The sequence below is a fragment of the Formica exsecta genome, unplaced genomic scaffold (assembly GCF_003651465.1).
Source record: "Formica exsecta isolate Colony F162 unplaced genomic scaffold, ASM365146v1 scaffold986, whole genome shotgun sequence".
Taxonomy (NCBI): Eukaryota; Metazoa; Arthropoda; class Insecta; order Hymenoptera; family Formicidae; genus Formica; species Formica exsecta.
The window spans coordinates 1-13426 of NW_021853748.1; the positions used below are offsets into that span (position 1 = coordinate 1).

At 29.9% G+C, this 13426-nt stretch overlaps 1 protein-coding gene across 1 annotated transcript; it reads left to right on the forward strand.

The window, feature by feature from the left end:
- The first annotated feature begins 2302 nt into the window (after positions 1-2302).
- On the forward strand, positions 2303-13379 carry LOC115245514 (probable ATP-dependent RNA helicase kurz). The gene is made up of 17 exons (XM_029823884.1): positions 2303-2617; positions 3305-3481; positions 3579-3869; positions 3938-4274; positions 4433-4668; positions 5001-5352; positions 5489-5723; positions 5800-5986; positions 6147-6379; positions 6665-6885; positions 7081-7326; positions 7393-7582; positions 10179-10319; positions 10394-10597; positions 12096-12314; positions 12394-12491; positions 12650-13379. The coding sequence occupies exons 1-17, from the start codon at positions 2537-2539 to the stop codon at positions 12724-12726; spliced, it is 3525 nt and encodes a 1174-aa protein (XP_029679744.1). The 5' UTR covers positions 2303-2536; the 3' UTR covers positions 12727-13379.
- The last annotated feature ends 47 nt before the right edge of the window (positions 13380-13426 follow it).

Here is a 13426-nt window from a genome sequence, read left to right on the forward strand (position 1 = left end):
TTGCCTCTCCTTCCTCTTTCTCTATTCTCTATTTTCTTCTCCTCTCTCTCTCCCTCTCTCTCTCCTTCACCTCTCCTCTCTCTCTCTCTCTCTCTCTCTCTCACTCTCTCTCTATCTATCTATCTCCTTCTTTTTCTCTTTTCTTCTTACGGCAAGTTGAGAAAATTCTATTGGCAGTAAATTTTAGGAGCTCACTTTGATAACTAAAAAGATAAATAATTTCTTTTTACACTCATTATTAAACGCACGACATATAATAAACTACCATTATTATACTACATAAATAAATAATAATATATAACCGCAATATATTAATTACCATTTATAGATTTGAAGATATTTCAGTAGATACATTAAAATGACCTATCTTGTATAATATCTTTGAAATAAATAGTTACACACACACACACACACGCGCGCGCGCGCACGCACCCACGCACGCACACGCACGCATACACACGCACACATATACATATAGATTATAGTGTAATATTTAATTATAAATATCTTATATATGTTGTAGCCTGATTACAAAATCAATTTTTTTATAAAACGTCGAGACGTTATGTTAACATTGTATAAAAAAACTAAAGACACTTCATGAAATACCTAGATGTCTTAAAAAAGGTGGGTTTTGTAATCTGGCTACGACAAACATGAAAATATATTAAATAATATAAGATAAAATATATAATAATATAATATTGTTGTATATCTGTGTTTTATGTATGATATATTGTCTGTAAACATTTAATAATTGTACGGTACTCTTTTGCACGTAAAATCTCACGATGTCGTGATATATGTGGAATTTTAATTTCGAAAGAGTACAATTATTAATTGTTTACGGATAGCAAACAACAGGAAAAATATATATATACAAAAAATAAACCCATATATAAATAATAAAAATATTTTAACAGAACGTTTTTATACATTGCCTACTGCACATATGACAGATATCCTAACCTCGCGTATGTCACTGTTTTAATATCTCATTATTGTGTTTGTAGTATTAAACATATATTTGTAAGCTTGCGAGATTTTGCTTTTTCTACATAGTGACCCAGACAGCACAAAATGTCCTCAGGTTCATCCTGAATATGTCCAGGATGGTTCAGGATATTTGTAGGATGTTTTAAGATATTATTATAAATATATTTTATGAAAATTTAATATGCATACATGATTACTTTCGGTTATGTAGGCTATTTAATATAATTTGAAATTTTAAGTATTGTAATAAGTATTAATGTCCTATAAATGCCCATTGGATAACCCCTGGATGTCTGTAGAATATCTGCCCTGTCTATTATATTGGATGTCCTTTGGATTTCCAGAGGATATATACATGTGCAATTAATTGTTAACATTAATTTCTTAATTTCGTAATAATTGAATTTGATGCCCACATTTTCACATATTCAAAATTATTATTTATTTAATATTTCATGAGAAATGTTACTATGCACAACATTCCAAAAACTTTACAAAAAATAATATTCAACCGCTAGTTCGTTTGTTTACCGCTATGCGACGCGCAAACTCGTATTTGAGATTTGGTCATGAGAATTATATAAAGCTTGCAAAGAGCAATTAACAGCAAATTAAAAATATAATTATATTCTATCAGTTCAATTTCTGATGCAATCCCAACATAGCAAATTTAGATATTTGATTGTTTTGAAAATATTACACGACTCAAACCCGGAAGCCAAACCTAAAATATTCATGTACAGCACGAAAACCTCAAATATTAAAGAACGTGAACTATTTTTAGTAGGGATATCCTCAGGACATCCCACATGTATGTCCTGGATGCCCTTTGGACGTCCTAAGGACATCCTTGTGCTGTCTGGGTAAAAAGATGAATAATTTCCTTTTACACTCATTATTAACCGCACGACATATAATAAACTACCATTATTATACTATATAAATAAATAATAATATATAAGCGCAATATATTGACTACCATTTATAGGTTTGGAGATATTTCAGTAGATACATTAAAATGACCTACCCTATATAATATTTTTGAAATAAATAGTTACACACACACACACACACACACACACACACACACACACACACACACACACACACACACACACACACACACACACACACACACACACACACACACACACACACACACACACACACACACACACACACACACACACACACACACACACACACACACACACACACACACACACACACACACACACACACACACACACACACACACACACACACACACACACACACACACACACACACACACACACACACACACTTCCTACGGAGTGCGTTCTGATTCCATTATCCTCTCAGACACTTTTCGTTAAACTCCGCCCATCAGCCGCTCACCCGACTATCACCAATCGGGTGAAGAATCGGAACACAGCCCTACACTATCGAGATAACTCTCCTTACTCTTTCTTCATGCTCGTACCTCACGTGTCGCTTGATTAGTGTTGGAAAGCACCCTATGTTTATGCTCTACTGTTGATTCTCAAACTTTTAAATAATGGAAAAAAGAAAGAAGATTTATAATTTGAAATCGGAGACTGTCGCAAATACAAAAGTCGATAACTCCACTATGAAGGAGGTAAATTTATTTTTAATTATAATTTTATTTCTATAATAAATATGTAGAATATTTTTTCGCCTATTTCAACAAATTTTAATATTTAATATTATTTGTTTGAATAATGTATAAATGAATAAAGTATTAATTATAAAAACAGTAATTAAGATATGTCACTTGACGCTATGAAAAAAATTATCAGCTATTAAAAATAACACTGATAAATGTCCACTTTAATCTCGGTTTCATTCAAATTTGATGAAAATACATTTATTTAATAACTTTTTTGGGAAAAAAAACCAAAAGTTTAAAACATTAAAATCATTACTCAACAGTGCTGCAAAAGAATGCTGGAAAATAAGGATTTCATGTCTTGTTCAGTCTCAGAAATATTAGTCTGTAACATCTTTAGTGATTCACTTTGTATAAATAGCATATTTTTATATTTGTATTTTTTTTTGCATAAAAGACATCAAATATATATAATTCCGAAAAAGAGTGGGTGAAATTTTTACCAAAAAAAGAATTTTAAAAATAGAGTAGTAAACTGAACATTTACTTTATATTTTTATTTTATTTACTAAAATATATGTATACAAAATTTTCTTGAAATTGAGATCAAATAATTATTCTGTATATTTTTTTTTAATTGTATGATACAGAAGTTATTTGATATTATCTTAAATATATAGCTTGTTAATTTTATAGATTGTAATAGATATTGAGCATCGTGCTGATGATTATGACAGTTGTAATGCACTTGTCTTATCTACAAAGAAAACAAAAACAAAAAACATACATAAAAAAGTAAAGACTCAGCTGTTATCAAAAAAACGCAGGAAACAATTGGAAAAAGTGGTAGAGAAAAAAAAGAAGAAACTACAGGTATTAAATTCTTTTATGTATAAAAAAAAGAAAGATAAAACATATTATTTATTATAAAATTTATTATTTTCATTTTTTATGTGTGTATAACATATAGAGAGCAACATTGTTAGAAGATTTGGCAAAATATCAAGCATCTTCACATGAATTACAACAATATACAAGTTTAACATCTTTGCAAAACAAAGGTTTAAAACGCCACTTTCGACAATTAGAGATGCCTGTTTCAAAATTAAAATGTATGAAACATGAAATAGAGAGAAGTGATACAATAGAGACAACTTTCTGTGCAAATTCTATCAAAGGCAGCAAGAAGAAAAGATTCGCTATTTTGGATCATGCAAAACAAGACAAAACTACATTTGATCCAAATATGGTTGGATTTGAAGTAAGTTTGAAGCAATCAAGTGATAAAAATTGTAAAATTGTAATAGTAATAAAGTAATGTTTATTTAGTCTAGTGATAGCAGCAATGAAAATGATTATAACAATGAAAATAAAGCATATGTTTCTGATAATACTGCTATTTCTACGGAAAAGGAAAAAAAAAATGAGAATTTTTTAGAAGATGGGCAAAAGAAAACAGTCCCAGCTAAATCTCAGAAATCTGAAAAACCAATAGGAAAACCTGTTGTCTCTAAAGCTTGTATATCTACTATTTTTGTGCCTGTAAATAGAAAGCAAGAGATACAAGCAACTAGATTGAAACTACCCATTGTTGCGGAAGAACAAGTAATAGTTGAAACAATAAATGAAAATCCAATAACCATAATTACTGGAGAAACAGGAAGTGGTGAGTAAAAATAGAATTGACAAGAATGATAGTAATGAGAAAGTTATTGCTAATTTCTTAAATAATAATATTGCTCTAATATTAGATAATATATATAATATTAGGTATATGTTTAGATGTATTCTTTTTTTTAACTTAAAGGTTTATATTTATCATAGGCAAAACAACACAAGTTCCACAATTTTTATATGAAGCTGGATATGCTCAAAATAAATTAATTGGAATAACCGAACCAAGAAGAGTAGCAGCAATGTCAATGAGCAAACGAGTAGCTGAAGAAATGAATCTTACCGAAAAACAAGTTTCATACCTAATTCGTTTTGAGGGAAATGTTACAGAAGAAACAAAAATCAAATATATGACTGATGGTGTTTTGCTGAAGGAAATTCAAAGTGTAAATAATAACATTATAGTATAACATAGTGTGAAAACCACTTTAGATGATCTATCGCGACAAAATTCAAGACAAAATTCCTTTTTATAATTTTATGTGTCATGTCAATACAGAAAACAATTGAATATGTAAAATACATACAAATATAAAATATATATCAAATATAAAATATAGGATACACACATACATTAAAAAACATGTAATGCATAGATTTATAAATAGAATTCTATCTTGAATTTTGTCGCAAATTATAATAAATTATGTTTTTAAAGTGGATTTAATATTTTAAATATTATAAACAATTTATATGAGATTTCTTTGTTTACTTATAGGACTTTTTATTAAAAAAATATTCTGTTATTATACTCGATGAGGCACACGAACGCAGCGTGTACACCGATATTCTGATCGGTCTATTGTCAAGGATTGTTCCGCTTCGTAATAAACGCAACGATCCTTTGAAGTTGATAATTATGTCGGCTACATTGCGCGTGGAGGAATTTGTAGAGAACATGAAGCTGTTTAAAGTGAAGCCGCCGGTTATTACAGTTGAAGCACGACAATTTCCTGTAACAATACATTTCAATAGAAGAACAAACGAGAATTATGTCAATGAAGCATTGCGTAAAACAGTAAAAATACATACTTGCCTTCCAGAAGGTGGTATATTAATTTTTTTAACAGGTAGGAAACAGTATTAAACTCTTATCTATCTTTTTGAACATTATTATAGGAAAGTAATTCTGTATCTCTAATTCTAAATATTTTTATTTTATTATACATCTTTTAAACCTAATATTTTTTTATTTATTGGTTGCAGGCCAGCAAGAAGTGCATACGATCGTGCGTAAATTACGCAAATTATTTCCATTAAAGAAAAATAAAATTAAATTGGTAGATTCTGAAAAAAGTGAAACATTTTTGGAAGAAGTAACAAGTAATGAACATAGTAATCATGATGATTCCGATGATAATTTTGATACCAAAAAAGCATTATGCCATAATAAACAGAGAAAAAAAAAGCCGATTATACTTCCGACTATTAATCTCGATGAGTATGTATATTCATACTGCAATTATTCTAATCTTTCATGTTATTCTGAAATTCATCTTAAAAACATTTATACTTAGTTATTCCACAACTCTATCTCTTACTGACGACACACATGAAGATTTAATCAATGTACAGGATGACGAGGATAATTTAGACGAGGATGAAGATGAGGATGAATTTATTGATTTCAAGTTATTGACAAATACACAACCATTATGGATTCTACCTCTTTATTCTCTTTTACCTAGTCATAAACAAGCTAGGGTAAATACATAATACATGTTATGCTTATTGTGCACATGATGAATTAATCGCATTAAAGTATTTTTTAAACACTAGCAATTATATAACTAAATTAATAATAAATTGATTTCGTAATAAAATATAAATTTTGTGATAAAAAGTGATTTTATAATGAGTTTAGGTGTTTGAACCACCGCCAGAAGGATGTCGTCTATGCGTAGTATCCACCAATGTTGCAGAAACATCGCTGACGATTCCCAATATTAGATATGTTATAGATAGCGGGCGTTGTAAAACAAGACTATACGATAAAGTGACTGGTGTAAGCACATATCATATTTGCTATACGAGTAAAGCAGCAGCCAAGCAACGCGCTGGCAGAGCCGGTAGAACTCGGCCTGGTCATTGCTACAGGTATCTTGTGACTTTGTGACACTGAATTCCATATATATTAGAAAGAGCTCCAAATATGAAAAATTCTGAAGGAGATAGCAAAACATTTTTGTTGAAAATGAAGCTTATGGCAATTGATCAAGATTTAGAGCTATTTATTAATTTATGAATCAAAAAGAAAGTTTTCAATATCTTCAAAATATTAACCTTAGGAATGTTATATATTTAAAGTAGATCTTATATTAATTATGAATTTAATCTCTTGTTTTGACATCTTTATACTTATATGTAAACTTTTTCTCATAGATTGTACTCATCAGCTGTGTACAATGACCAATTCGAGGAATATAGTCAATCAGAAATTCGTAAAAAGCCAGTGGATGATTTATTATTGCAAATGAAGGCAATGAATATAGATAAAGTTGTGAATTTTCCGTTTCCCACGCCACCAGATATCGTACAACTAAAGTTCGCGGAAAAACGACTTACAATACTTGGAGCATTACAATCATTTCCAATGAAACAAGGTAATCAGATATACTGATTTGTTATCATTTAGACACTGTTGCAAAATGTCTATGCAAAATTGTAATTTTAAAATATAAATTGGAGCACTCGGAATTGTATATATACATTATATTAAAAACATATATATATAATTGTAATGAAAAATTATATTGTCTGAAACATATTTACATAGATTCAATGATCCATTTGTTTAGAATTATATTGCGCAAAAGTGACATTGCTTGGACGTAGTATTGCCACATTTCCGGTTATCCCACGTTATGGCAAAATGTTGGCACTGTCGCATCAACATAACTTATTAACATACACAATATGCATGGTAGCAGCTCTTAGTGTTCAAGAAGTGCTGATAGAGGCACTTGGCATAGATAGTTCGGCTAAACATAAATGGCTGTCAATGCGTCGCTGCTGGGCTGGCACAGGCAATAGTTTACTTCTTGGTATGTAATTTCAAGATTATTTTTATTTATAATAAATACGAAAACATAGATTTCTGTTACATATAGGCGATCCAATGGTTCTGATAAAAGTTATCGGATTTGCCGAGTATGCAGGATCTAAAGGAAGATTGTTGCCCTTCTGTGAGAAAACTGGCTTAAGACACAAAGCTGTGATTGAGATTAGAAAACTTAGGCAGCAACTCACCAATGAAATTAATTTAAATATACCGGACTTGAATCTAACCATTAATCCAAAGTATGTATCATATAATCGAATTTCTCTATTCTAAAGTCTTTGTATATCTTGATCTTTCCTTTATTCTGGATTAACTTTCCTTAGATTAAATTTCTCTTTTTTTGCTCTTTATGTTTTTTATGTGCTTACATAAGATTATTATAGCATATATGATATCTTCTATCTTTCCATACTTGAAGTTTATTTGTATTGAAACATACCACTTAAAACATAAATTGAGAAAAATAACTTCAAAGGATAATGTTTCTCTGTTAGTACAGTCCAATAAAAAAGTTTAGTTTATATTCTATTATAAAACTAAACGACTCTTATGTATACAATACTTTTATGATAAAGAACATGAGTAAGAAAAGAGAGAAAAGGATAAATATTTCGATTAATGGAGACTGACATGTATTGTCAAGATCATGGCTTGAGGTCCTAAGTAATCTCTAAAAGCTTTTAGTCGTCCCTCGTTGTTTATTAAAAGGTTATTCACCAATAAAAGTCCTTGCAAAGCAAAAATTGACAAGAAGATAGGAAAAAAAATTTCATTACTAATGGGCACCCAAAATAATTATTGATGATGATTCCATTTTTCGGGACAAATCGGAACTAAGTGTAACGTGTAACTGGGGTCAATATCTGTTTTCAAAGATTTTTGCTCTTATTAATCTTTGATTCTCTAGTGCCAAAACGGCTTATTTGCGGACATGGGTTTATTGGCAAAACTGGATTGTTTTGGTGTCCTTTATAACCACCTGAAGTTTATCGGTCTAATTCTGGGATACCCTGTATATAATATATATACAATTTTTTTAATAACTTTTATTTTCTAAATATTTGAGTATTATTTTCAAAATGAAGTAATACCCGAATATTTAGAAAATAAGAGAACGAGATCACAAATCAATTGGTATAAAGAAAATAATTGTTTTTAAGAAAAAGTACGTAATTATTTACAACGTATTTTTTTAAATAATTATTTGTGTTTTTTACACCAATTGATTCATCTCATTATTCTGTGCATAAAAGTATTACGGTAAGATTATCGAAAACTAAATATTTTACGAGATATTTTAATTTTTATATCAAAATATGTCAAATTAAGATATAAAATAATTCGAAAAATATTTAATGAAAAAGAAAAGATTTCAAGAAGGGTTATAAGAATATTCAATAAAATAACAGGCAATAGTTTACTTCTTGGTATGTAATTTCAAGATTATTTTTATTTATAATAAATACGAAAACATAGATTTCTGTTACATATAGGCGATCCAATGGTTCTGATAAAAGTTATCGGATTTGCCGAGTATGCAGGATCTAAAGGAAGATTGTTGCCCTTCTGTGAGAAAACTGGCTTAAGACACAAAGCTGTGATTGAGATTAGAAAACTTAGGCAGCAACTCACCAATGAAATTAATTTAAATATACCGGACTTGAATCTAACCATTAATCCAAAGTATGTATCATATAATCGAATTTCTCTATTCTAAAGTCTTTGTATATCTTGATCTTTCCTTTATTCTGGATTAACTTTCCTTAGATTAAATTTCTCTTTTTTTGCTCTTTATGTTTTTTATGTGCTTACATAAGATTATTATAGCATATATGATATCTTCTATCTTTCCATACTTGAAGTTTATTTGTATTGAAACATACCACTTAAAACATAAATTGAGAAAAATAACTTCAAAGGATAATGTTTCTCTGTTAGTACAGTCCAATAAAAAAGTTTAGTTTATATTCTATTATAAAACTAAACGACTCTTATGTATACAATACTTTTATGATAAAGAACATGAGTAAGAAAAGAGAGAAAAGGATAAATATTTCGATTAATGGAGACTGACATGTATTGTCAAGATCATGGCTTGAGGTCCTAAGTAATCTCTAAAAGCTTTTAGTCGTCCCTCGTTGTTTATTAAAAGGTTATTCACCAATAAAAGTCCTTGCAAAGCAAAAATTGACAAGAAGATAGGAAAAAAAATTTCATTACTAATGGGCACCCAAAATAATTATTGATGATGATTCCATTTTTCGGGACAAATCGGAACTAAGTGTAACGTGTAACTGGGGTCAATATCTGTTTTCAAAGATTTTTGCTCTTATTAATCTTTGATTCTCTAGTGCCAAAACGGCTTATTTGCGGACATGGGTTTATTGGCAAAACTGGATTGTTTTGGTGTCCTTTATAACCACCTGAAGTTTATCGGTCTAATTCTGGGATACCCTGTATATAATATATATACAATTTTTTTAATAACTTTTATTTTCTAAATATTTGAGTATTATTTTCAAAATGAAGTAATACCCGAATATTTAGAAAATAAGAGAACGAGATCACAAATCAATTGGTATAAAGAAAATAATTGTTTTTAAGAAAAAGTACGTAATTATTTACAACGTATTTTTTTAAATAATTATTTGTGTTTTTTACACCAATTGATTCATCTCATTATTCTGTGCATAAAAGTATTAGGGTAAGATTATCGAAAACTAAATATTTTACGAGATATTTTATTTTTTATATCAAAATATGTCAAATTAAGATATAAAATAATTCGAAAAATATTTAATGAAAATATATATATATATGAAAAAAATTTTACAGAATGTCACCACCAACTGACATGAAAGCTAAGTTACTTCGTCAGATAATTCTCGCGGGTATGGCGGATCAAATTGCAAAAAAAGTTTCATCTGACGAGATAAAAGAAGATCAGGACAAGATCAAGTGGAAGCACGCTTATAGGTATGCTGTTATCTGTTATATAATTTAATTAATTGAAAATTTCTAATTTTTGTTCTGTTTTATATATGTTCTAGAACATCAGAAATGGAGGAGCCTATATTCATGCACTCCTCATGCGTTCTACGGAAGACCAATCCGGAATGGGTTGTTTATCAAGAGCTTTATGAAACAAATAAGATTTACATGCGAAATGTCACAGCAATAGAGCCTGAATGGTTACCAAAATTCGCGCCTACATTGTGCAATCTCAGCGAACCATTGATTGATCCACCACCAAGGTATTCTTATCACAATTGTTATTTTGTTTTCCTCTCTCAGCTAAATATCTATAAAAATATATTACTTTATATTATTATCGAATATTACATATTTTTTAATTTAATTAATAATTATTTCAAATTAATAATTATTAAATTAATAATTATTTCTATTATATGATTCTTGTTGTAGTAGAGAATCCTTCTATTTTAAAATGCTCAAGCTCTTTTATTCTAGAAAATCTCCATTCGATTTTCTTATTCTATTATAAATATGTAATATAACGTGTGTGTGTGTGTGTGCATGCATGCGTGCGTGTGTGCGTGCGTGCTCGTGCGTATGTGTGTGCGTATACGCAGAATAAAATTGCGCACTTTACCTCTTTATTCGTATTTTTACTGTAAACTTGCTCGCGTGACAAATGTAGCGAAAGAGCAGTGTAAGAACAGATTTCTAATCCTTTGCACTTCGACATTTTTTTAATATGAGCAGCTAGCAATTTCAAGACATTTTAATGTTGCTGCTTTTGAAAATTAAGTTTTTTTAACAAATATTTTAAATGCTTATAATTTAAATTTTATTCGTTTACTTTATTAATTCAGTTTGTGTTACCATAAATAAAACTTGAATTTTATTCTTGAAATATCTATGCGTGATATGGTATTTGTGTAGAAATAATTTCCCATATGCATCACATTGGCTTATTTGGACAAATGCTGCATTAATCATCATCAATGCTGCAATATCAAATCTTTAGTATTATAATGTTTTTTGCTATCCTCTACTACAGCCTTATATATTGTTTAAAATCGAATTTATCTTTACTTTCACTATTTTCAAAACCTTCAAAATTTCTCTTTCTTTTTTTTTCATTTTTTAATAATGAAAAAAATTATGTAACAATTTGCACTAACAATTTTACATAATATTGATTAGCAGCACTTGTAGTTTTTATTAATTAGGCTATGCATATCATTAAATAGCAATACCTATTCAATAAAACTTAGTGGGAATTCAGTGAATTCTATACTGGAATGCTAATTTATAGATGGAAGGAAACAGAACGAGAGAGTGACAAAATGGGCGTCAGCTTATCTTTTTCTAATGGTATGCTAGACAGAGAAAGAAATGAAATACTGACCAATTCAAAATTAAATAAAGAAAAAAGGCGGCCCAAACTATCTGTCTCTTTTTTCGTGTCCGGCTTCTAACAATACACTGAGCGTTCCAGTATAAAATTCACTGATGAAGTTACGGTATAGATTATACATATATGGCTTTGTGGAATTGTGATGAATACTTTATATGCCGTCAGTGTAGCGACGCCAGTATAGTGAAAAAAGTTAATTTATAGAGCTAGGCTGAAATATTGAGACTATTATATTTCATTTATATATAAGAGAAAGAAATGGAAGAATAAAGAGGAAGGAAAGAATTAGTTTCTTTTAATGTAAATTAGAATTTGCATTTTTCATATAAAGATAATTGTATTCGCGATATTTTTTATATCATTTATAGGTATGATCGAGAAACCGGAAAAATCATCTGCCGTGTATGCGGCACATTCGGAAGCGCCGGGTGGAAACTTCCACCGATGGATATAGAGCATCCATTGACGGTGGATGGTATCAAGTGGTTCGCATTTTTCTTCTTAGAGGGTCAAATATGCCCTAAATTGAAACGATTTGTGCCATCATTACTGACAACACCAGGCAGCATCACTAAGTCTTGGGCCAAGTAATTTATCGTTTTATATCTGACCTTGATTTTTTTTATGTTTATTAAATAGATTTTATTAATTTTATAATTTCTCTAGGCTAATACCACGCACTCAAGCGATAGTACAAGCGCTATTATCGCACGAAATCATGTCCAAAGATAAACTGTTGCAAATATGGAGTTCAGATAAGAAATGTGAGATTATTTCACAATTTGTATAGTAAATACATTCATTCTAATATATAAACTTATATTTTAATATATAATCGTATAATTATATATTTATATACAAAATTTGCATAATAATGTTTGCTTACACATATTTGATTAAACGTAAAATCTTTTAATTTCAGTTTTGCTAGCACCCTATCAGAAATGGCTGCCGGAATCCGCGCATATGGAAGTAGCTTTTTTATGGCCACCTTTATAATACAATATTTATAATAATAAGATTGTAATTATAGTTTCATAGTACATAAAATTTTTTATAATATAAAAAAGTTTTTGTGTCTCCTGTCCATTGCTGAAGTAGGTCCCACATATTACGATACACTCTATATATGCAAAAAATTCACAAAAAATGGGCGCCCATTAGTCTTGTTGCATTATTGCTTTCTGCCAGGAGAAGCTAAGAAGCATTTCCAAGCCGCATCTCGGCTATAAAGCGATACACTGGAGGGACAAAGATAGTGACGTGATCATAGATTCTTTCCTATCTTGTTTCTTTGCAGTGCATCCACGCGAGCAATGTTATCGCGTGTTTATATATACACACACCTATACATTGAGATTAAGAACTTGTTTCTTAAGCCGGTATTTATAGTTCTTATATCCAAGATCGTCTTAACCAGTTAACTGGTAATGACGCATATATGTGCCTAAAATTTTCGTGCCAAAACTGGTAATGACGCATATACCCAGATAGCCAAGTCTGTCGAAAGCAAATCATGCCAAGTGTCTGCTATCAATTATTGTTAGCAAAAAGGATACAAATTTGGTACAGAAGTTGTTATTTCAGATTAAATCGACAGATTGGTGCCAAAAACAAAGCAGAGTATGCTCACAGAATCTGATAGCAGAAAACGAGCAAGATTTGCTAACATGACTTGACATCAGATTGGTTGCAAAAA

What these genes read in the sequence shown, in the direction of transcription:
- LOC115245514 (XM_029823884.1), top strand. Translation starts at nt 2,537, where the DNA reads ATGGAAAAAAGAAAGAAGATTTATAATTTGAAATCGGAGACTGTCGCA. An exon ending in CTAGTCATAAACAAGCTAGG is followed by an intron (nt 5,987 to 6,146) that starts GTAAATACATAA and finishes TAATGAGTTTAG; the next exon opens with GTGTTTGAACCACCGCCAGA. An exon ending in ATCATTTCCAATGAAACAAG is followed by an intron (nt 6,886 to 7,080) that starts GTAATCAGATAT and finishes CCATTTGTTTAG; the next exon opens with AATTATATTGCGCAAAAGTG.